We start from the raw sequence: 23576 nt of genomic DNA, 5'->3' as shown, positions 1-23576 counted from the left end.
TATTTCAAAAGAAGAAAAATGTCTCAAGTTCTGCAAAGTTACTGTTAAGCAAGTTACTTTTTAATGCACTTTCAGATGTAACCAAAACAAAAGATGGTGTTTCTAATCGGCACTTAGTTTTTATGTTCATATGCACCTTAACATGTGCTTATATTTACCTATCAAAATGTGTTGAAGTTGTGTGTTTCAAATGTAACATTTAAAGAAGCAGTATTTCAGCACAGGTTTAGTTTAAGTACTGCTCTTCTATTATGTTTATGTCCTTTTGGATGTGGCAATACGTTAATAAACATCAAGTGTCTTTGTTATCTTATCTGTTTATGTTTATTTTAAATGGTTAACTTTGCTCAGTGTCTGCTAAAAACGTCCGGCCCAGCTCATGTTCTTAGTCTGAAAATCCGGCCCCAGTGAATTTTTAATTGAATAGCCATGGTCTATGGTTTATGGACCAACACCGCCAGAAGTGCATGACAATGGAGTGTATAAGAAGAGCTAGTTAAGTAAGAGGCCAGTGGAGGGCAGTCGTACGCCTTGTGGTGTCTACGCTGCCGGAAATAAAGAAGAAGCAGTCCGCCATTCACTGCTGCTGAGACGTCATACTGCCGCGGTTCGAACAGACCCGCGGAAATTGAGTACCGGAAAAACACAACAGAATCATACAGTCTGTGAACAGAACTGGAGCGTCTTTAAGCTGTCCATCATGGTTCAGGAGTTCCACGTCGTCAGGTGTTTCTCCTGTCAGAGCTTCCAGGTGCAACAGGTAACAAAGATGCACCGTGAGACTGCAGACTGACGGCTACCAGACAGTTTAACAGACAGGTTAACGGCTACCAGGCAGACTAACAAACAGTGTATCCGCTAACAGACAGGCTAACAGGCAGGCTAACGGCCAACAGACAGGCTGATAGCTTCTGTCTGCATATGCCTGACTGTCCAGACATCTAGCACTGTGGTGCTGAAGGAAACTACAATCAGTTTCTCTACGGAGTTCTGAGCTATCAGTGGGCAACTTCTTTCTGCAGTTACCCCATATGTACAGACAACTACAGGTGCATCTCATAATGTTAGAATATGGTAGAAACGGTTCAGTATTTTTCATCATACACCACTCAATTTGAAAACTATATGTTATTTACTCAATCCACATGAGCTAAAATATTGCAAGCCTTTATTTATTTTAACTTTGATGATAATGGCTTACAGCTCATTTCATTTTTAAAAGATCAATTAAAAAATGGGATTTATAGTATAAAAAATATCCAACTTTAAAAAGTGTGTTCTGTTATTTGGTCAGGCCTCCATTTGCTTGAATCACTGCAGTTATGTGGCCTGACGTGGAGGCACTGCTGAGGAGGTAATGGATGTCCAGGTTACCTTGATAGCAGCCTCAAGTTCTTCTTTATTGTGGTGTCTGGTTCATGTTATTCTCCTCCTGACAACACTCCACAGATATTTTTATGGGGTTCAGATCTGGTGAGTTGGCCGGCCCATCTAGCACTGTAATGCCAAGGTCCGTGAACCATTACTGAGCAGTTGTGGCAGTGTGGGGAAATGCTGGGTAATGTTGGGAGACAGAATCTGCATCCTCAAAAAGCTCTTCAGCATGACGGATGCATGTAGTCCTCCAAAATCTGCTGGTAGGTGCTGCATTGATTCTGGACCTGATAGTGCGTAGTGGACCAACACCAGCAGATGACATGGCACCCAAATCATCACTTACTGTGGATACTTCACACTGGACAACTTTGATGCTGTGGTTCTCCACTCTTCCTCCAGACTCGAGGACCTTGATTTCCAAAAGAAATGCAAAAAAAAAAATTTTGTTATGACTTGTAGTTTTTATTATTTTTTGCATTTTAGAATCAACATACACAATTTATCAGCATACAAATCATCAGCACTCAAACACCCACATCCCACCCATCCACAGCCTAGAAGGGTCCATCGCTCTCTGAGGTGATTTGCATCTCAGCCTATTATGGAAGGTAGTACAAATAGTGAGTAAGCTGGCTGAGTAACTAAGTAAATAGAACAAAACAAAATACATCTGGTACCAGCTGATTGACATCCTAAAACAAAAAAATTCTTTTGTATGAAAAGAGGACTTTGGACCACGTAGCAACAGTGCAGTTCTTTCTCTGCTTGGTCCAGGTAAGATGCTTCTGTTCAGGAGTGACTTTACAATAGGAATTTGAGACTTGGAGCCCATTTCCTGGACACCTCTGTACTTGCTGGTTCTGGGGTTCTTGATCTGTAAGCTATTATCATCAAAATTAAAACAAAGAAAATCTTTAATTATTTCAGTTTATGTGTAATAAGTAAATGTATCCAATCTTCACTTTGAGCAATGTCTAATGAAACAAAAAAGTAACTTTTTCTGCCATATTCTAATTCTATGAGATTTTCTGATTTCTACAACTGGGTTGGTGGATTCTGGAGATTTAAAAGCAGCTGTTCACATTTGAAAAGTCAGAACACAATAGATGAGATCAGTTTTACTGCAGAAATCCCATCTGTCTGCTGCTGTAATCAGTATGATCACATGTAGCTGCTACTTTGCTCAATGTCACGTCCTTCCATACCGAAGAAATTCAAATTATTCAGCTCATTGTTAATCCTACGTGTCAGTCAGGCTGTGCCCTCAGGAGATTAATAGTGTTTATAGATTATGAGTTTTTATTTACTTGATCATGGTCACGATAAGGATTGTGTTTTTGCCCTATGCTGTGTCTGTCAGGTGAAAAAGGTGAACAGGTGGAGCTGTAAACTGTGTGGAGAGAAACAGTCGCTGCTGAAGGTCAGAATACAACTTTCACTCTTTAAACACTAAAACGTGTAGCTTGTATTTATGTTTATCATTCTGTTTGTTATTTATTTGTTTGTTGCTTTTTCTATGTTATTTGATTTGTGCAGTTATAAAATATTTGTCAATTGTGTTTGTTGTTTGATGTTTATTCTTTGACATTTAATTATGATTGTTTTGTGTTTGTCTTTATTTTTGCTGATTGTATGATGATTGTAGACCAATCGACAGTCTGACCAGAGTGGAACTGGTCCATTATTTTTACCTATTTGATTACCTTTTATATCTCTTGACATTAAATTAGCTTTGATTGTATGAACTGATTGATTGATTGACAGGAGTATGGGCGGGGCTCCGGGGCAGACTGCAGACGCCACGTTCAGAAGCTAAACGCAATAAGAGGAGCCATGATGGAGGAGCAGGAGGACAACACCTGGTCGATATGGTAACAAGCCATCAGACAGCACATTGCAGCCTTCATAGTCCCACCTCAGCTCACATCAGCTGTCCTCTCTGATGTTTGTTGTTTGCAGGGAGCAGCAGGTGGAGGCAGAGGAGCAGAAGCAGGGAGACGACCAGGTGAGACAGGTGTTTCTTCACCAGGATCCAACAATATCTTCAAAAAATTGTGAAACTGGAATGGTGAACTCCCTCACCTGCATTTACCTCTGACTGACTGCAGGTGACACAGACTCAGGTGAGCCGCTGGAGCAAATACCTGGACACACCTAAGGAGGCAGAGTTGGAAGAGGAGGAAGAGCCTGAATGGAATGTTCTGATGGACAGGCAACAGCTCCATGGCAACATGACAGACAGGTGATTTCAGAGTGGGTTTATGTTGTTGGAGGCCACGTCCATCATTACAAGTGTGTTCCTGTACACCTGCTGGCTGACATACTGATGATTTTATCAATAACACCATACTGTAGCTTCACATTACATTACAGACTTCCCTTAGAGTTCCGTATTGTCCATGTTTTCATCAGATTAACATGTCTGTCTGTGTTTCTGCTGAGGGACGGTTGAATCATGTTTTAAACGGGCTGTTTCTGCTTGCAAATGGCTCTGATGTGATTGTCGGTCAACAAGTAGTCTTAATTTGCTGCATTTCACTCACTGTTTCTTCCTCGTTCTGCTGTCTGAGAGCAGAAACAGGAAAATCTTGGGCTTTACTGGGAATTCATCTTTATTAGAATGTAGTTGATTTTGAGCACAGGGGGCAGGAGGGAAACTAACAGATGTAAACAGAAGCTGAGTTTATGTTGAACTGAAGCTCAGCAGGCGACATGAAAACACAGTAGCCCACCCAGTCCTTGTTCACTGCTTTAACTTAAAGTTTCCACCATCTCTGAATGTCCCTCAGCATCACAGTTTCCACAGAGATCTGACCTGTGGGCATATGATTAAAGCTAAACGTAACTGCATTAGCCGCACAGCGTGCTAACACTGAGGCTTTTCCTGTTGTTGTTGGGTCATTGCCATCAATAATAGAAGAAATCCATTGGGTGTTCAGTTGCTCAGATGGTGGGAGTGCATAAAGACTCTTGTGTTCACTCTTGTAGCCAACAGCAGAACATTTGGGAAACTTTGCTGGTGGATCAGGCATTTTAAAGTTAACAGAAGCAGCTCTGCAAAGTAAATAAAGCTGGTAGACTGTGAGGCAGCTGCTCATTCTTAATGGACACCTGAAAGCGGTGAGGGGGTGGGGTTATACAAAGCTGGACCACTATTGGTTAGTTAGCTGGGAGGTAGCACCTGGGTCAGAGTCTTACTGGTTTTTAAATCTGAGGTGATAACTAGCTGTAGGGGGACTGCAGAAGTAAGTATCTTTACAGTACCAGTCAACAGTTTGGACACACCTTCTCATTCTATGGTTTTTATTTGTTTTAATTCTTTTCTACATTGTAGATTAATACTGAAGACATTAAAACTATGAAAGAACACATATGGAATTATGTAGTGAATAAAAAAGTGTTAATCAAACCAGACTTTTTTTTTTTTTTTTTTAGATTCTTTAAAGTAGCCACCCTTTGCCTTGATGACAGCTTTGTACACTCTTGGCGTTCTGTCAATCAGCCTCATGAGGTAGTCTCCTGAAATAGATTTCCAACAGTCTTGAAGGACTTCACAGAGGTACTGAGCACTTGTTGTTTGCTTTTCCTTCACTCTGCAGTCCAAAAATTTATCCTCAGCAGCAGAGGTGACTCTTGGTCTTCCTTTCCTGGGGTGGTCCTCGTGAGCCAGTTTCATCATAGTGTTTGATGGTTTTTGCAATTGCACTTGAGGATAAATTTGAAATTCATTAAATTTTCCAGACTGACTGACCTTCAATTCTTGAAGTCACGATGGACTGTCGTTTCTCTTTACTTAGCTGATTGGTTCTTGCCATAATGTGGATTACAGCAGTAGTCAAATAGGGCAGTCAACTGTGGACCAACCTGACTTCTGTATAACACAACTGATGGTCCCAACCCCATTAAGAAGGCAAGAAATTCCACAAATGAACCTTGACGAGGCACACCAGTGAAGTGAAAACCATTTCAGGTGCCTTTCATGAAGCTCATCCAGAGAATGCCAAGAGTTTGCAAAGCTGTCATCAAAGCAAAAGGGGACTACTTTAAAGAATCTAAAATATAAAACATATTTCGATTTGTTTAAAGCTTTATTGTTCATGAAATAATTCCATATGTGTTCATTCATAGTTTTGATGTCTTCAGTATTAGTCTACAATGTAGAAAATAATTAAAATCAATAAAAATCATCGAATGAGAAGGTGTGTCCAAACTTTTGACTTCAGTTTTAACAACCACAAACCACAACAAAAATAGATTTTCATCACATAGGACCGTTTGAAACACAGCACCAGTACAACAGCAGGACCAGAATAGAGGGATGGACCACGGAGTGACATTAGTGGGTTAGCAGGTATGTAGAGCTGAAAGTCAAAGTTTTCAGTATCACGAAGGTGGTTCTCTTATTACCTGCTCGATCTCCATGGTAACTGATGCTGTGGAGCTAACCTGGTCTGGAGCAGTTTATGTTCAGAGTTTCAGATTTAAATCAGCTGCAGCAATCGTTTCCTGATGTTTATTTATGAGCGATACATATTCTCAGCTGAGGGAAAATGTTTTATCTGCAAACATCTTGTGCTGTATATTACTGAAACTACTGAATCAAACCATACAGTTACAGTGTCATACACTGACAATACACACCCCATGTGTATTTGCACTCCCCTCCAAAAGTAAACCAAACCTCTAACTATAGATGCAGTCTGCACAGCAAAACCCAAATCTGAAACTGAACATAGACACTGAGCACTATTTATTGTTTGAATAATCAGTTTAATAGGACACACCAGAACAATAAAACACACCTGTCAGTCACGTTCCAGTACGTTTGCTCATATGAAAATGGGTGGGTTCAAACAAACGGTGCCATCTTCTAAGTTGTGTTTCAGATCCAGATGTGAACACCTGGAAATGAAATCTGACATGTTGATCTCTTGTCTCATATTCATCATTTGATGTCAAACTCAAATGTTTTCTGTCTACAGCAGAAATAAAGGAACTGGCCTCACTGTTCCAGTACTTATGGAGGGGAGTGTAGATGATGATGCAGATATCGTAAAATATGTTTTTATGTTTGATCCTGATTTGCTGCTAAGTCCATTTACTCTGCTGGTACTGCAGCTGATCGAACACATAGAACATTGACTATTCTACTGGTATTTATTATAGAGAATATTCAATCAGCAAGAGAAAGAGAATGGAGGAGAAGACAGACGGTTGGGAGGACAGCTGCTCACCTGACCAGGTAACATGCTGATGTCACCAGCTTTCACATTGTCTCCAGCTTTTGTGCTAAGCTACGCTAACCACTTCTGTGAAGAGGAAAACAAATAAATGTTGGACTTCATTCTACTTCTTCTTCATCTGTGCAGTCAGCCTGTCTGAAGAGGAAACCTGGAAGACCTTCAGCCACAAATAGTCCTCTCAGTCAGAGGGTCACCAGTCTTCCCAGTCAGAGGGTCTCCAGTTCTCTCAGTCAGAGGGTCACCAGTCCTCCCAGTCAGAGGTTCACCAGTCTTCCCAGTCAGAGGGTCACCAGTCCTCCCAGTCAGAGGGTCACCAGTCTTCCCAGTCAGAGGGTCACCAGTCCTCCCAGTCAGAGGTTCACCAGTCTTCCCAGTCAGAGGGTCACCAGTCCTCCCAGTCAGAGGGTCACCAGTTCTCCCAGTCAGAGGGTCTCCAGTTCTCCCAGTCAGAGGGTCTCCAGTTCTCCCAGTCAGAGGGTCACCAGTCCTCCCAGTCAGAGGGTCTCCAGTTCTCCCAGTCAGAGGGTCACCAGTCCTCCCAGTCAGAGGGTCTCCAGTTCTCCCAGTCAGAGGGTCACCAGTCCTCCCAGTCAGAGGGTCACCAGTCCTCCCAGTCAGAGGGTCACCAGTCCTCCCAGTAAGGACACCAGTCTTCCCGGTGTGAGCAGTGTTACGGCCTCCAGTTGTGCTCATTTCCTCAGTGCTGACTGTCAGGTTCAGCTAGCGAAGGGGTCGCCTGTGGGTGGGTGGAGCCAATGTATAGGTGGAGCCACTGCTATGTCCCACCCTGATCTTGCCAAGCCCCGCCTCCAGCTTCCTGTTTCCTCGATGTTTGAGAGTGGCGAGGACTTCAGCTTTGACGACGACGACTTTCTGACATGCCAGAGGGTGTAAAGAAAATACATGTAGAACCCAGATGAACTGTTTATCGGTCTTGTTTACTATATATGTTGTTTATCTCCCGTTTATTTATATTGATGGTTATTTAAAATGTACAACTCAGCGAATCACTTTAGACTTAATGTTTTTTTTTTGATTAACAGAAACTGTCAGACAAATAAAGATGAGAAAACTACAGTCATCCCTGAGTAAATGTGCTGCTGAGCAAGCATCAGTTATTAGTTTTGTTTTAACTCTGACAGATACTCAGAAAAAAGGAAGCGGTTTCATATTGTTTAATGTAAACAATGATGTCAGTAGTGATGTTGTGATGATGTCATCGGGGCTGCTTGGTGTACTGGATGGCGTCTAGAGCAGCTCCAATGTCGAAGTTCTTTGCCTGTAGGAGGCGGTGCAGCCAGCCGCCCTTGTCAGTGAAGCCCATCGACAGCATCTGGGCCAGAAACTCCACCAGGCCAGGGTCTGTCTCTGTGGGAGGAGTCACAGGTTAGCAGGGGTGGGGCAAAAGGACTGACATCAGAGGTAAGACAAAGGCTTACCTTGAGGCAGGTGTCAGGGCCACCTCCCTCAAACCTGTGGGCCCCTGCTGGCCTCCTGACAGGGGCTCTTGGTCCTGGTTGCTGGGCTGCAGAGATTGCAGCTCCCCTGTGGATGGGTCGACCTCTTTGGAGCTCAGGTGAGTCCACTCCTCATCAGAGTCCCTGCTGACCTGGAGACCAGAGGCAGGTGTACTGGTTAGTCTAGTTTCTGCTCATCATGTTGGACCAGGACAGGACAATTATGGATAGTGTTTTCCTAATCCATGATGTCGACATGTAAATAGGAAAATTTGAGTGCTGAGGTTACCTGGTGGACCTCAGAGCGTCAAAGTGAGCTGAAAGTGTTTCTGGGTTCTGAAGACTTTCAGAGACAGAACTTGGAAGTAGTTGAAAGACAAGGTGTTTGTATAAATGATTTAAATGGTTGCTGCCCCAGCTGTCGTAACCTGGAAGGTTTCTGGTTACCAGTAACCTAGCTGCCTTGTCTCTTTGACACAGGCTTATCGCCCTAAGAGAAGCCTGACAGACTGACAGTAAACTCAAACAGGAACAACTTCTGTTTGTCATGATGATGAACCTGATGATGTCACAAGACAGAAGATCTCCTGCAGACAGACATCTCACTCTGACCAGAAAAAAGTGTGAACTGTTCAGGTGGAGGGTTATTCTGGATGGATGTCTGTATTTTAGGGAGAACGTTTGATGAAGTTGCTGCTGTGTGACATCATACTAACAGAAATGAAGGTGAACTGTGTGTCCTGTTTGTCAGGGACTCTGACCTTCGTGTCCCATCTTAACGGTTTTGTCGGTGGAGTTGTGGGGTAGCAGCCCTGTGGGTCCACCACTAAGGACACACAGTGTTACCACGGTTACTGCTGGGTCACCTTCTCATCACACTCCATCCAACGTCAGTCGACCGATCGGCAGAAAATCTATCAGCAGCTTTTTTTTTTTTTTTGAGACTTTGAGCACAAACCCAGTCGTCAAACTGCTGACCAGACAACAGGACAGTTCTGTTATTTAACCAAACCGTCATCAGAGCTGCACCGATTGATCACAAAACAAGGACTTCCACCAATGAATAATCAATCAGCAGTTTCAGTCAACAAGTAAAACTTTGGACAGTTATTCATCAACACAGTGGGAATGGTTTGTGTCCACAGCAGCATTTTTGGACGTTTGATGGACGTACAATTGGGTGATGTCACAGGAGATGATTGACAGGTGCTCTCTAACTGTAAAACCCTACAGGCCCCGCCTCAAACAACAATTCGCGATCACACCTGATTGGACAAACACTTTGTTCTTGGGCTTATTTCAAACCCGCATGGTGGCTTGTTTGGAACCGTTTGGTTATGAAACAGTTCACCAAAATGTTTTCAGAAAACATTTGAGGAGCTGATGCTCTTTGGACTTCATATGGAGAGTTGACCTCACCAGATTCCAAACACAAATACCACACTTGAAATGAACTCCAGACCTTTTATCTGCTCCTTGGAAATGAAATAATGAGGGAATAACACACACCTGGACATGGAACAGCTGAGCAGACAATTGTCCAATTAGTTCCCTTAAAAAAGTGGAGGACATCTAAAATATGTTGTAATTCCTACAGCGTTCACCTGATTTGGATGGAAATACCCTCAAATTGAAGCTGAAAGTCTGTTCTTCAAACACATCTGGATCGTTTCATCTCAACACTCAGGACTCTGAACCTGAATCTGAGCACAGTGCAGCTTCTTCCTGGTCATCCTCCATCTTCCTCCAGGTTTTACTGTTTTTATTTCACAGTTTTTAAGCAAATAATATTTTTCTTACCTGCATTTATTTCAATTTCTGGAAGTAAATTTGTGTTTTTATTGTTGTGTACACAGTAAATTATTACCTGTTGACAAATAAAGAGCTTAAATTCAAAGTAAACCTTTTTTCTGCTGCTCTTTGTAAAAACGTGGCTAAAAATGATCAATCATACAGACTGAAATAAAAGGTTTCATGGAGCTGCTGGTGGAACGGAGTGATGAAGATCAGAGGGAACCTCCTCAGTCTCAAGTCCTGCTTCACGTTAGCTGCAGTCTGAATGCGAGGCTGCTGTGCAGAAACAAAGCGACTGCTGCCCTTTAAGAGTCTTTTAACAGGAAAGTGAGCCGAGTCACTTTTCTCTCTGCAGTTCAATCTGCTGACAGCTGCTGCTCTCTGAACCTTCCTGATGTTCTTTGTTTCACTGACTTTAGTTCTTCTTCTGCAGCTGTTTTCTCTCAGCCTCCTGCTGCTGGTTAAACACTCTGACTCACTTTTCTATGGATCTTATTTGGACTGCTCTTTGTTTTACAGGAAACTCTTACAGAAGATTTCCTTTATCATGTGATTATTGTTTGGTTAGCTGCTCCTCCTCTTCATCACTTGTATCTATATTTGCTGATCTGCATCTCTGTGCAAACTGAAAATCCGCTGTAGTTATTTCAAAATACTCACTCAGCTACAAGCTGCAGCTGTAATCCAGTTATGTACTCGAGTACTTCTATTTACTTCCACCACACAGTAACTGTCCATAAACTTCTGCACCATCGGGTGATTTTAGTCTCAGTTAAAAAAGCTTTTTCTTATTCAAAGTCTCACTTTACACCTCATTTCAAAGGAACTCATCACTTCACTTCACAAATGATGTGGATGAAGGAGAATGTTCAGATTTGATAACATGGGAGAGCTTTACAGCCTGCTGAGGACGGACGTCCTCTGAAATCTCAACATCTACGACCTCCAGCTGCGGAGGAAGATCATGTGATCTGGCCGAGAGCTCAGTGTCCTTGTGAGGACGTTGAGTGCAGCTTCAGGTTTCAGTCAGCTGAGCAGCTTTCATCTGACGTGAAGTTAAAGGAGCAGACTGCAGAGTCTTCACACGCTAACGCCACTGTTTCAGTATTGATTATTGATTTCCTGGATGAATTCTTGCTTTATTTCACTGTGATGACAGAAAACACTGCAGACTGGGATATTTCCTGTCAAACTCTGACTTGATCATCTAAATTTTGCTGCTTCACTTTGTGGAAATTCACCAACTGATTGATCGTCTGATTGTTTCCGTGCAAGCAGATATTTACACAGAAAACATGTCCAGTCCTCCCCCTGCACCCCTCATAATCAGCTGACTTTTTATCTGCAGTAACCTCAGTGTATTTAATGAAGCCAGGCAAAGTTTAACCTTCATATTACGAACATTTACAGAATTACAGGCCCTTGAAGTCCATACAGGTGGGTCCAAAATTCACTTTTTAATGTACTTTTTTAATAGTTTCTGCTCCTCATAACTTCATCAGCACAGCAGATAGACACAGGGCTGAAAAACACATTTGGTTCTGTTAAAAACTGGAACCAGATCAGTTTTACATCCACTCCAGATGTTACAATCTAAAGATGAAATCTGTTTTTGTTCACTTTTTCTATAACCAACTTATTATGGAATATAGAATATCTTTATTGTTGTTGCAATTTGCACCAAAATCTGTCAGTCTTTCAGTGCATAATAAATAAATACAAAGTGCATACATAGTAGTAGATGCTGAGGTTCAGATAGTGCGACTGTTTGACAGAATTCCGTTTAATAAGCAGTTTAATGTCTCTGAACTGAAATCATAGAAACAAGCATGGGTACCTGGATGTGTTTCTGTTTTCTGATAGTTCACCAGAGTAGAGATGTTCCGTTCTCGAACGAGTCAGTCACTTGAACAGCTCTTTTCAGTTAATGATTATGGAAGCAAATCAGACTCATCAGATTCAGAATTTTAAAAGCTGCTGAATTTCTTACTTTGAATTTTTTTTGCATCAAAATTACGTATGTGAATTTTTTATGCCTGAATTTAGCTCATCAAAATTCTAAAAACCAGTTAAAAATTCAATGTCTTCAAAATTCACCATCAAAAAATTCAATGTTCAAAATTCGCCATCAAAAAATTCAATGTTCAATGTTCAAAATTCGCTGTCAAAAAATTCGCTGTTCACATCCGGGGGACTCAGGCGTAAACAATCGATCCTGGCCAAAATCGAACCAACGCCCAGCCAATCACGTGGCGCTCCTCCGGTCATGTGACGCGGACGGTTCACCTCACAAGACCGGGGTCAACCACGGCTACATGCATGAACGACGGCGCTTCAGTGAGTATATTAATCCTTTTTGTCCTGTATGTGGTTTGTTTTTGTGAGAGTCAGTAAGCTGTAATGCATGCCGTTAGCTGCGCTAGCACAGCGATAGCCGCGCTAATACAGCGCTAGCCGCGCTAATACAACGCTAGCCGCGCTAGCACAGTAATGAGGTCATACAGACAGCACGTTCTGCAGCTGGGTAGTTGAGTAACAATTTTATAAACGCACAAATGGGTGGAAGTGTGATTTATGCGCCCGAAAATGCAGTTAACTCACAGAGCAGTGTAAAGAAACTGGTCACCTAGCAAACTGAATTAGTCTAGGTAACACTTTGTTTAATATGTGTTTTCTGCTCAAGTTAATGTCCTGGTTTGATTCATTTTAAATTACTCCTGATCTTGAAAGGTTTTAAACTGTGCAGTCAAAGTAGTTACAACTGTGAGCGAATAGCTTGAAATGAACTGCCCTAGACTGCTCTGTTCATAGCCAACCACAGCATGCTATATCAAGAGTTATTGTGCAATGATAGTGATAAATGCAGCCCATTTTTTCAACTGTTTCCTGTTTAGTATGCGTACCCTAGATTGTTTTTGATCATTTGTTGTAGCCATTTATTTAATCAATTTTAATCCACTCCATAGCAACACCGTCTGAACTGACCAGTCTGGTGAAATTCTGGACTGGATGAGAGACTCTACCAAGAACTCTCTCTGCAGAAGTAGTGAATGGCAGATACCTGACAGCCTCCACCTGCTACGAGACCTTACATTCCCAGGACATTACAAGGACCACACATCATTTAAGACTGATATCCTGGCCTGTATTTGCACTTGCCAGTCAAGATATGTTATGTGTTGTTCTCTAGTTAGTTTTACTTGACTGACAAAACTAAGTGCACTTTTGGATTCCCTCCCCTGCCTGTTCTCCTAACTCACCTGACAGGTTATCTGGCTCAAGTATGCGTGTTTCTGCCATACATTTAAAGTATCTGAAGTTAAGAATATTTCTGGTGAACAATACATGCAATCACGGCATTAAAGCAGGAGTTAAAAATGAACTGGACTGTACTGACTTTATTTTCTCACTGGTGAATGGGATGAAAATCCGTTGCAATATTACAAAACAGCAACCTATATATATATATATATATATATATATATATATATATATATATATATATTATATATATTTATTTATTTATAGGCTTTATTTATAGGCTGACAGTATATATATATATATATATATATATATATGTATGTATGTATGTATGTATGTATGTATGTATGTATGTATTGTATGCCAAATACTGTCAGAGCAAAAAATATTTTTAAATTGCCCGTCACTGTCAACCTACTTCAACAGGCATTTTTTTGCACATTGAAATTTGAGGTTGTTTGAATTACACTACAATGATGAAGAATCTATAATACTGAACAAGTTGATCAATAATCTCAGATTATGGGTGAGTTGAAATATGAAAAAAATGAAGTGGTCTATGAAAAGTCCAGTCTTCGAAACCTGACATGTTGTTTTGTGTAATTTCTTTGTAAATTAGCCCTCCATCCAGTCATTACCATGACATTGGCATAATGGAACCATGACCACATATATCCTTCTGGAGATAGTGGCATTTTTCCAATGGCAAATTTTCATGCTTTGACAGATACAGTGGTGGAAAAAATTTTTCAGGCACCTTGAAAATTTTCCACAATCTCAAATATTATCGTGAAATATTTGTTGGAAAGTCTTTTGTGTTTGAAAAGGTGTGACTGCATTAGACAGACACAAATGATGCTTTTTTTGTTTATCGTTTACATGACTAACAAAACTAAATTCTACCAAAATTACCCAATACTCAAAATTTCTTCTTTTTAAGGAACCAATGAATTTCAAGTTTTTATTGACTTTTTTAGCATTTGTTTCGTATTATGGCTGTGACTGAACTAATAGAAATTGCATTTGAAGACCTCAGAGGGATTCTTAATGCAATATTTCACAAATGTATGAGATGTCCAAAAACTTTTTTCCACCACTGTATTTAATAGCAATCGGATATGCTTATGTTAGCAAGACAAATAAATGAAAATTTCAGGCTTTTATCTTGAATTATTCTTGAGATATTATATTTAATATATATAGCCTCAAATTTTAATGTGACAAAAAAAAAAATATTGAAACTAGGTCTACGGTCCACTTAAAAAAATCTAAAAGTATTTGACATACTCAGCTAATATTTCACAGATACCATTATCCATACATGGGACAGATATTAAGTTCCAGTAAGTTGTAAAGGTGCTCTGGGGATGTGACCATTCTTTGTCGCCCAGCTGCTCCTCTCTCAGAATGCACAGTTGCAATGTACTGATTCCTGTTTTCTTTTTCTGAGCTGATAAGATGGTGTAGCTGTGTCAGTGCATTTAAAATAGCTGGGCAAACTTCTACTTGGTTGGATAAAGCATTTAAAAACACAAGTTCTTGTGTGCAAGTGAACTCTAAGAAGTCCAGATCCAGAGGCATGTGTCCGATAATGCAAACCACCAATGGGAAAAATGACTTAACCTGACTGAAAGACTAGACTGCCTCATTAGACATTTCTTTTAGAACAAATTAAGAGGAGGTTACACATACTAAACAGGAAACGGTTGAAAAATGGGCTGCATTTATCACTATCATTGCACAATAACTCTTGATATAGCTGTGAAAGAATGGTCGGTTATGAACAGAGCAGTCTATGGCAGTTCATTTCAAGCTATTCGCTCACAGTTGTAACTATTTTGACTGCACAGTTTAAAACCTTTCAAGATCAGGAGTAATTTAAAATGAATCAAACCAGGACATTAACTTGAGCAGAAAACACACATAATAAACAAAGTGTTCCCTAGACTAATTCAGTTTGCTAGGTGACCAGTTTCTTTACACTGCTCTGTAGGGTTGCCATCCGTCCCTTAAAATACGGAAACGTCCTTTATTCGACAATTAATTGTTGCGTCCCGTATTGAATCAATACGGGACGCAAGTTGTTCCGTATTTTCGTAAATGCCCCGTACACGTCTGTCACACACTCATCAAAACTACATAATAAATAAAATAAAACACAGGAAATATTAAGGGCAGCCAATGTCATCTTCGTAGGACCTTTGTAGCGAGGACCCGATGCCAGGTCCAGTGGACAGACTTCAGACGTCTCTGTGTGTCCGGTCCTATGGTCCTGTCTCTGGTTGCCAGGTTACAGACGCTGCTGCACCCGCACGTTTAAAAATGTCTACACCTGAAACTCCACCACGTCTAAAGAAGCAAAAACGTTTGCAAATGTACAGACTGGAGTGGGAAGAGTGGAACCCCTGGCAATGGATGGTTTTCTGTTGCTCATAGACTGGCTGAAGTAAGGCAGCATCAGGAGACAAACACTGAGAAAATATGAGAACAGAGAGAACCCAACCAGCAGGTCACAGTTTATCATCATCTAATCATCTCCTGAAGTCCATATGGTAAGTGGACATCATAATGAGATCACCTAGATTTCCTACAGTATATGGTTGTGAATTTACCAGAGGATGCTTATAATAATGCTGATGTGGCCGCAGACTACACTATTTTAGTGACTCAGTAAATGCCTAAGTTGGTTATTATTTTTTAAATACTTTTTAGTTTTTAATAAACATTTATTTAATAGCCTATATGTAATCAAACATGGCCTTTGCCTAAAAAGAATAATATTTCATTGCACAAGTAAAAGTATAGTAATTTTTAAAACTGTTCAAATTATTATATGTTGCTAAAAAACATCATAGTATAGCATGTCGCTCTAAAAATCTCGTAGTGTAGCATGTCGCTCTAAAAACGTCATAGTATAGCATGTCGTCCAACAAATGTCATGGTATAGCCTTTGGTCTAAAAATGTCATAGTATAACATGTCGCCCAAAAAACGTCATATTATAGCCTTTGGTCTAAAAACATCATAGTATAGCATGTCACTCAGAAAACGTTATAGCATGTCGCTCTAAAAACGTCATAGAAAAGCCTTTAGTCCACAAAACGTTGTTGTGTCCCAGCTGTCTGAAGTAGGTGAGGAGCAACACAAAAACAGTACAAACGCTGGTTTCCAGAGGGTTTGACGAGTATTTATTTGAAAGACTAAGTTTACAACAACACAACATGTGAGGGGGTTAAAAGCAAATGGGTGTTAGTAAAACAAAAATAAATAAACAGAACTAAAAGTGAACTTCACATTGACATTGATGGGCATTCCAACCAGGAACAAAGTAAAAGATAATCAATACCAAAAAAAACTCTTCCTGTTCACCTCCTAAAACCCCAAAACACACCGCAGTAGCACCCTAAACTAAAACTACCAATGGGTTCCCTGTTTTCCTTTCTGAACAATTCAAAGGTCCCTCTCTATCTCCCCACACATCCACCAACCACTGGAACACATCTCCAAAGTTCTGCCGGTCCAGCTCAGCTTCCCCTCAGAAGAAGTGCCGCCACCTGCCAGATGAAGGAGCCTTTTGAGAGGCAGCTGGCATCGTGATTGGACTGTACTTTGGTCTGTTCCAGTCCAGCTTCAGCTCCAGAGACGGCAGGCGGGACGAGTCAACGGAGGCCTGGTGGACGAAGGCATGCAGCTGAGTACAATCCAGAAAACAACAGCGGTCCAGGGCCAGAACAAACAGAGAAGCATCGTATGTCTCTTAGAAAACATCATAGTATAGCCTTTGGTATGAAAAAACACCATCATATACATCGTATATTGTACAAATAACAAGTCAAAGGAAAGAGACATACATTGTAGAATTGTAGTAATTGTGGGCTGACTGATTTACTGATTATCAGTATTTTATTTTTTTTGCTGATTTATGGTAATAAATACATTTAAAAATGGCGCTACTTTGGCTCTGAACCTTTATCTACCTGTGGTCCCTCTGTCTTCTGGAGTGATTTGATTGGCTATACGTCACGAATAAAACTCCTTTAACTTAACATTTGTAAACAAAACAAAAACGTATCAACAAAGTTTTCTGTTAGAGTTTGTGTTCTAAGTTTAACTCCAAGATTTTAAATATTTTCATTTACTGCAAATGAATATCTACTCCAAATGTTTCACTAATAATCATTATCAGCCTTAAAAACCCACAAAACACCCCTCTATACTCAACCACACTTAGTACAGTCCGGTTCCCCCTTCTATAAATCTGCTTGGAATCTTCCACTTCCTGTTTGTCAACGTGGCCTTCCACCTGGACAGGTTTTGTTGGAGCTCATGCAACAAACATTTTGGGTAACTGCACTTTAATATGGATGGATGACACTGAATTAGAGTCTGTTTTAATGAGACTGAGTTAAGATGTGTAGCTGTCATTAAATAGGAAATTATTTCTCAGAATTCACAGAGAAAAGTCTGAAATGTTTGCTAGGTTAGCGTCCCACGTGTTCTTTGGCTCAGCTAAAGCTAACTCTCTCCAACTTCTGGATCTCTTGAGTTGCTTGTTGTTAAATTATCTTGCTAGAGGTGCTGAAGCTCAGAAAGTCTGAGATGTTTGTTCAAAATAAGCTCATTCTCAAGTCTTATCTGAACTGTCCTCTTTTGTTTGAACTTTCCCTAAACTTAGGAGTTAATGACAGAGCAGCACATCCAGACTCAGTCTCATTTATGTAGAGATTAAACTTCAGTGTCATTTATTGATGTTAAAGTGCAGTTTTTCAAATGTTTGTTGCACATGCTCCCGACCAAACCAGTCCAGGTGGAAGACGATGTGAAGAGAAAGCTCCAGAGGATGAATATCACACATTTACGTTGGAAATAAATGTCCTTTCATTAGACATTGTCATGCAAAAGTTGGATTTCCCTTTAATGATGTTCAAATCTTTGTTGAGTGTTTCGTGGATGTTGGTTTCTAAATGTTTTTTGACACTCGGCCCCAAAGATTAAAACCTTTTACAGCTCACAAGCTGCAACAATTCACACATTATCAACTATCTTTCTGACTAAACTAAGATAAAAAGTGAAAAACTGCCTGATTCCTGCATCATGAATGTAAATCTTTTTGGTTTTTATGACAGTAAACTGAATATATTTGGGTTTGACATTTTATAAACCAAAACAAGAAATGAATTACTGGAGAAAACAATCAACAGATTAATGGTCAAAGAAAATGTGTTTTCCAACATATATGGCTGAATTACTCCAACATTACAAGATACATACAATTTTAATTCAATTTTATTTATATAACGCCAATTACAGGTCAAATTGTCTCAAGACACTTTATTTTTCCATTTTCTGTCACATTTAAAATATGACAAAGTAAGAAATTTAAACCTCTTGACTAATCCAATTTATTATTTGGTTTTTAAGAGACTAATCGACAACTAAAATAACTTTCTCCACTAAAACTAATAAACATGAGGTCAAATAGAAGGAACAGTTTTAAATACTGCAGTCCCACGATGACAAGAATAAAGTTTCTCAACAAAAACTAAATCTGCTGGTGGATTCCATTAAAGTCCTAATAAATGATAAAGTGTGATACTAAAGGTTTGTGGTGCTAAAAATGTCAAAGTAAAGATATCAAGTTGAACATCTGGATGGAGGTTGATAAAAGTTGACCTCCCTTCATTTCTCTGGAGCGACTCCATGGATTTTATGGATGGTGGTTAAAGACCTGCTCTTCTAGTGGTCTTCCTTCTAGTCGCTGTAAAAAGTCAGTCCATCCTGGCCGACTTCAACACCTCTTCATGACAACTTGTTCTGCCTCCGACCTGGTGGAAACTCCAGAAACTCGGGAAAACCCGTCGAGACTCGAAGAACTCGTGGAGACTCGAAGAACTCGTCGGGCGGGGGAAGGTGTGGTGGGTGGTGGGGGAGGTGGGGGAGTAGAGGGGGGAGGCCGCCACCCACCTCCCCGCCTACTCTCCGCCCTGACTCCACCCAGACTCCGCCTTGGCTCCACCCATGTGGTCACTTGGAAACTACGATGCCAAAGGGACGACGAATTTATTTCTTTTCATCTGATCTGTAGCTCAGTGAGTTAAGGATTTGCCTATGGAGCTGCAGGTCGCTGGTTCAAGACCAGACACTTCTTAAATTTTATCAAAATCCTGACAAAGACAAAGAAAGAAAATGCCGGTGGTGGGTCTTGAACCTGCGACCTTCCACTTGGTAGTCCTCTTCTTATCCCCCTGAGCTACTCGCTCAGATACTAATTCTCCTTTTTTTTGCGCATTTATCATCTATTTTTTGTCGTTTTCGAGTTTTTTTTTTAACTTGGGTCTTGACTCGACCGTTTTTCTCAGGAGGTTGGGCTTCAGCCTTTGTGCTGGAGGGTGGAACCCTCAGTTCCAAGACTTTCCAAAGCCTCCACACCTCCCGAGTCCTCAGGACCTGAGCTTTCACACAGTCTGAGGGCTGAAATTTTCTAAGTCCCACAGTAGTTCTCTGTTAGTTTGAACCTTCAGACAGTCTGAGGGCTGAAATCTTAGAAGTTCTTGAGCAGTTCTCTGTTAGTTTGAACCTTCAGACAGTCCAAGCACTGAAATCTTCTAAGTTCTTGAGTAGTTCTCTGTTAGTTTGAACCTTCAGACAGTCTGAGGACTGAAGTTTTAAAAGTTTCTCAGTACTTCTCTGTTAGTTTGAACTTTCTGGTTAACAGAAGCCTTAAAACTTGTGACCATGAGTCTTGATTTCACATTTAGATCATCCATCTGAGCTCTTCTCAGACCTTCACCTGTGGGTTTTTTAGAAACCCTCAACAAACTTTGATTCTCTTCACTGAACAGTAAAGTTTGTGGAGATCAGAAGGTAACATTAGTTTGATAAATGCCTTCAACTACTAGTAGACTTTATCTGGAAAGCAGTTTTCTGAAATGAGTTCTTAGTAAATCTGTCCACAATCAAACCAAGAACATAGAAAGAGGAAATGTTTGAAGAAACAACTTGATGTTTTCATTTCAGACTAGAAAACGCTTTAAGACCTTTATCTGTTTTTGCTCTTTTGATCATTTTATTGTTTCTTCTGTTTAATTTGATCTTCTAAAGTCTAACTGGTGTCTTTTCAAATGTTTTGTCTTTAGTTTGATTCTTCTTAAATGTTTAGTTTTGCTCTTTTCTCACCTTTTATTCTTTTCTAATGTCTGATTTGATTTCCAAATGTTTTGTCTTTTTAATGTTTAATTGTTTTTTTCAAATGTTTTATCGGCTTGTTTGAAAAATTTCCTTTTCTTTCCCAGTGTTTAATTTTTCGATTAAATCTTTAAGGTTTTTCTTTTTAAATGTTTTACCACCTTTTAATGTTTAATTTTCTTTTTAAATGCTTCATTGTATTTTCTGTTTAATTCCTATTTAAAGTTTTATTGTCTTTAAGATTTAATTTTCCAATTAAACATTTAATTTTTAATTCAATGTTTTGTATTTTTAAAGGTTTAATAATCTAATTTAATGTTTTGTATTTTTAAAAAATGTTTAATATTCTTGTTTAATTTTATTTTTTAAATGTTTAATTATCTAAAATATTTAATCTTTAATGTTTCATATTTTTGTTTAATAAATTTGTTTAATTTCATAATTACATTTTGTATCTTCTGTTTAATTTAATTATTTTGTCTGTTTAATATAATTTAATTGTATTTAATGTTTAATTTTCTTTTTAAAAGTTTTGTTGTATTAAATGTTTTTTCCTTTGATTTAATTGCTTTTTTAAATGTAGTTTATTTCTTTAATCTTTTTTTCTGTCAAGATTTTAACCTCAACCTTAGAAATGAAACAAACCCTTAAATCACAATGAAAATACTTCTGTTGTCACAATCATGAGTTAGTCAATTATTCAGTTTATCAATTCAGCTTTATTTGTTTAGCACCTTTCACACAGATGACAAAACTAAACAAGCAAAGAGAAAAAACTATGCTAAAACTATGATTAAAACTCAAAAACATATTTTAAAAAAAAAGATTTAACATGGTAATAAAATATGTTGTGTCCAGGGGATGGAGGGAGTTTATTGAAGTCTTCTTGGGCTCACATGGTAAATCATTTAAAATATAAACTTGATATTCAGTCTAAGGAAACTGCAGAGTGACAGAAGAACCAACAATATCTCCTGTTTTCTCCTTTAATGAGTCGACTCTTCTTGTGCTTTCAGACCAAAGAACTACAGACTCTTCACAACCTGCTCAAACTCTTGGTACAGGACCTCACCACACGGGTCAAGAAGGTTTCTGTCTCATTTCTACTCTGAAGCTCACCTTCTCCTGCTCAAACTGCTGACAAATGTTTCTGCTGCTCTAAAGTCTGGTCTCCAGAACTTCCTAAAAACTCTCAAAGTCTCTTCTGCTGCAGGTTGCTTTGTAGAACTGTTCCAGAAAACCTCACTAAACCACATGGAGGGGCCTCAAGATAGTCGTCCAAATGAAACCGTACAAAAACCAAACTAGCACAACCCAAACGCTAAAGTCTCCTGCAGCCTACCAGAGAACCTCTGAGAACAGAGAATCAGGACAGGAACTCTTACCTTCTGGACAACCAACGCTGGTTCACAAACAAGAATACAGAATGTGTCTGACCAAAAACCTCTGAAGACTCACTACAGCCAAGATAAAGACACAACTCAGCTGCACCAAATCCACTAATCACTGCACACATTAGCACCATGTGCTAACTGTGGCTAAAGAACCACATTTACCAAGACAACTATCCAGTACAAAGCCCTAAAACACACCAAGAAACACATTAAAGATGATTTTACTGCTGGAAGCTGCAAGCCAACGCCTAATGAACAGACTAAAGCAACGGAGCCAAACCCGTTCAGTGGTGAAGAGAAGCAGAGGAAATGTTTGTCTGCAGCTAAATAAAGCAGGAAGACACTGAGCTGCTCAGGTGTTCCTGATAACACCAAGCAGCCACCTGGACAGCCAATAGGAACACAGCTTACTGGGAAGTCCAGAGGGCTGGGTTAGTGAAGGAAATTTAGTTTTAAAGTTGAAGCAGAAAGTTAACAAAGAAAGTTGAAAACCACCTCTGATACCTGAAATCTCTGAGTTTTCACACAAAGAACACCTGAACATGTCAAACTGGTTCATAGTAGAACCATCATTGTAAAAACATCATAGTATGGTGTGTTGCTCAAAAAACATTAGGACCCGGCTGTCTAGGGTCGCCAAGGAGCAACACAAAAACAGGTGGTATATTCCACCCAACATCCTTGAACATAAACTTATAAAGTTCGTTCAAAGGAATATTCCACCCAAAATCTTCAGGATGTACCAAAAAATCTTGGTGTAAAGGAGTATTCCACCTTAAATGTAGACCTAAAGGATGGTTTGGAGTAATATTCTACTCTAAAATCTTCCAATGTAGACCTAAAAGGTTTATCTGATGGTATATTCTACCAACATCTGGAACATTTACCTAAAAGGTTGGTTTTAATGGTATATTCCCAGAAGAACCCTTTGAACATTGGGCTTAATGGTATATTCCACCCAAATACTTGTACATATACCAAGAAGTCAGTGTAAAGGAAATGTAGACCCTAGTTTAAAGGAAATATTTTAAACGTTACTTTCATTATTTAATAATCTGTTATCAGGTCAGAACCCTGGCAAACTTTATTTCATCAGTTTGTTTTCTGTGGAAGTCACATATAAAGGAGCTCTTGGTTTTTTCCCGGCGTTAGTGAGGTCCAAAGCTGCTGTTTCAACACAGAACGATCACTATCCTATCCCACAAACCTCTCCAGCACTCAAAAACACCCCACAGACAGGAGGCCGGCTGGACCGAGGCTCGGCAGCGTCCTCAGACCCACGAGTCGGGGAGTCGCTGAACTTGTTGGTCCGGTTTGAAGGCCTCCATGTGGTCCAGTAGAAGTCCACGTAGTCGGTGTTGGCTTTGAACCGCAGCGACTGGCCGCCATCAGGTGGACCGGCTCGTCCTCGTAGGCTCCTCCTGTAGCCTTGAGGGACCACAGGAACATTCAGTAGCTTTGGAGTTCTTCCTGTCAGGCTCATGGTAGAACGGCTCTGAACAATCTTGTACTTGTCTGGAACAATCTAACAGCCTAAACTGTTAACAGCGGTGTAAAGAAGCAAACACACAGGCATAGATTAGGACTCAAACTAGATTTATTTTAGAAAACAAATCAGCTTAGAGGCATTTGTTCACACATGTGGCTGAATAGGGGCCGTCCAATCAGATTCGAGGTCTTCACTCTGTAGGTTGTTTGTTGGGTGAGACTCTTGGACCTCCATCAGCTGACGTGGATGTTGATGGTCTTCTTCTCTAGTGCCAGATGATTCATCCATGAATTCAGCAGCTACAGACTGAAATGAAGCTCATGCTGCCGTTATTGAATTCCTGTTCCAGATCAAATGTTCAGAGCTCACCTTGAATG

At 40.0% G+C, this 23576-nt stretch overlaps 1 protein-coding gene and 1 long non-coding RNA gene across 2 annotated transcripts; both read left to right on the top strand.

Annotated features, from left to right (window-relative positions):
- Window positions 1-569: 569 nt before the first annotated feature.
- mrnip (MRN complex interacting protein) lies at window positions 570-7701 on the top strand. Its single transcript, XM_023263333.3, has 7 exons — window positions 570-760; window positions 2738-2797; window positions 3142-3248; window positions 3337-3382; window positions 3486-3619; window positions 6544-6619; window positions 6747-7701. Exons 1-7 carry the CDS (start codon window positions 701-703, stop codon window positions 7512-7514), a joined length of 1251 nt encoding a protein of 416 aa, XP_023119101.2. The 5' UTR covers window positions 570-700; the 3' UTR covers window positions 7515-7701.
- Window positions 7702-15572: 7871 nt separating this feature from the next.
- LOC129350349 (uncharacterized) lies at window positions 15573-17080 on the top strand. The gene is made up of 2 exons (XR_008603709.1): window positions 15573-15684; window positions 16588-17080. It is a non-coding gene; the product is annotated as an uncharacterized LOC129350349 (long non-coding RNA).
- Window positions 17081-23576: the final 6496 nt, after the last annotated feature.

Source organism: Amphiprion ocellaris, chromosome 13 (assembly GCF_022539595.1).
Source record: "Amphiprion ocellaris isolate individual 3 ecotype Okinawa chromosome 13, ASM2253959v1, whole genome shotgun sequence".
Taxonomy (NCBI): domain Eukaryota; kingdom Metazoa; phylum Chordata; class Actinopteri; family Pomacentridae; genus Amphiprion; species Amphiprion ocellaris.
The sequence above is the reverse complement of the archived record's forward strand: the minus strand, read 5'-3'. Positions and strand labels throughout refer to the sequence as shown.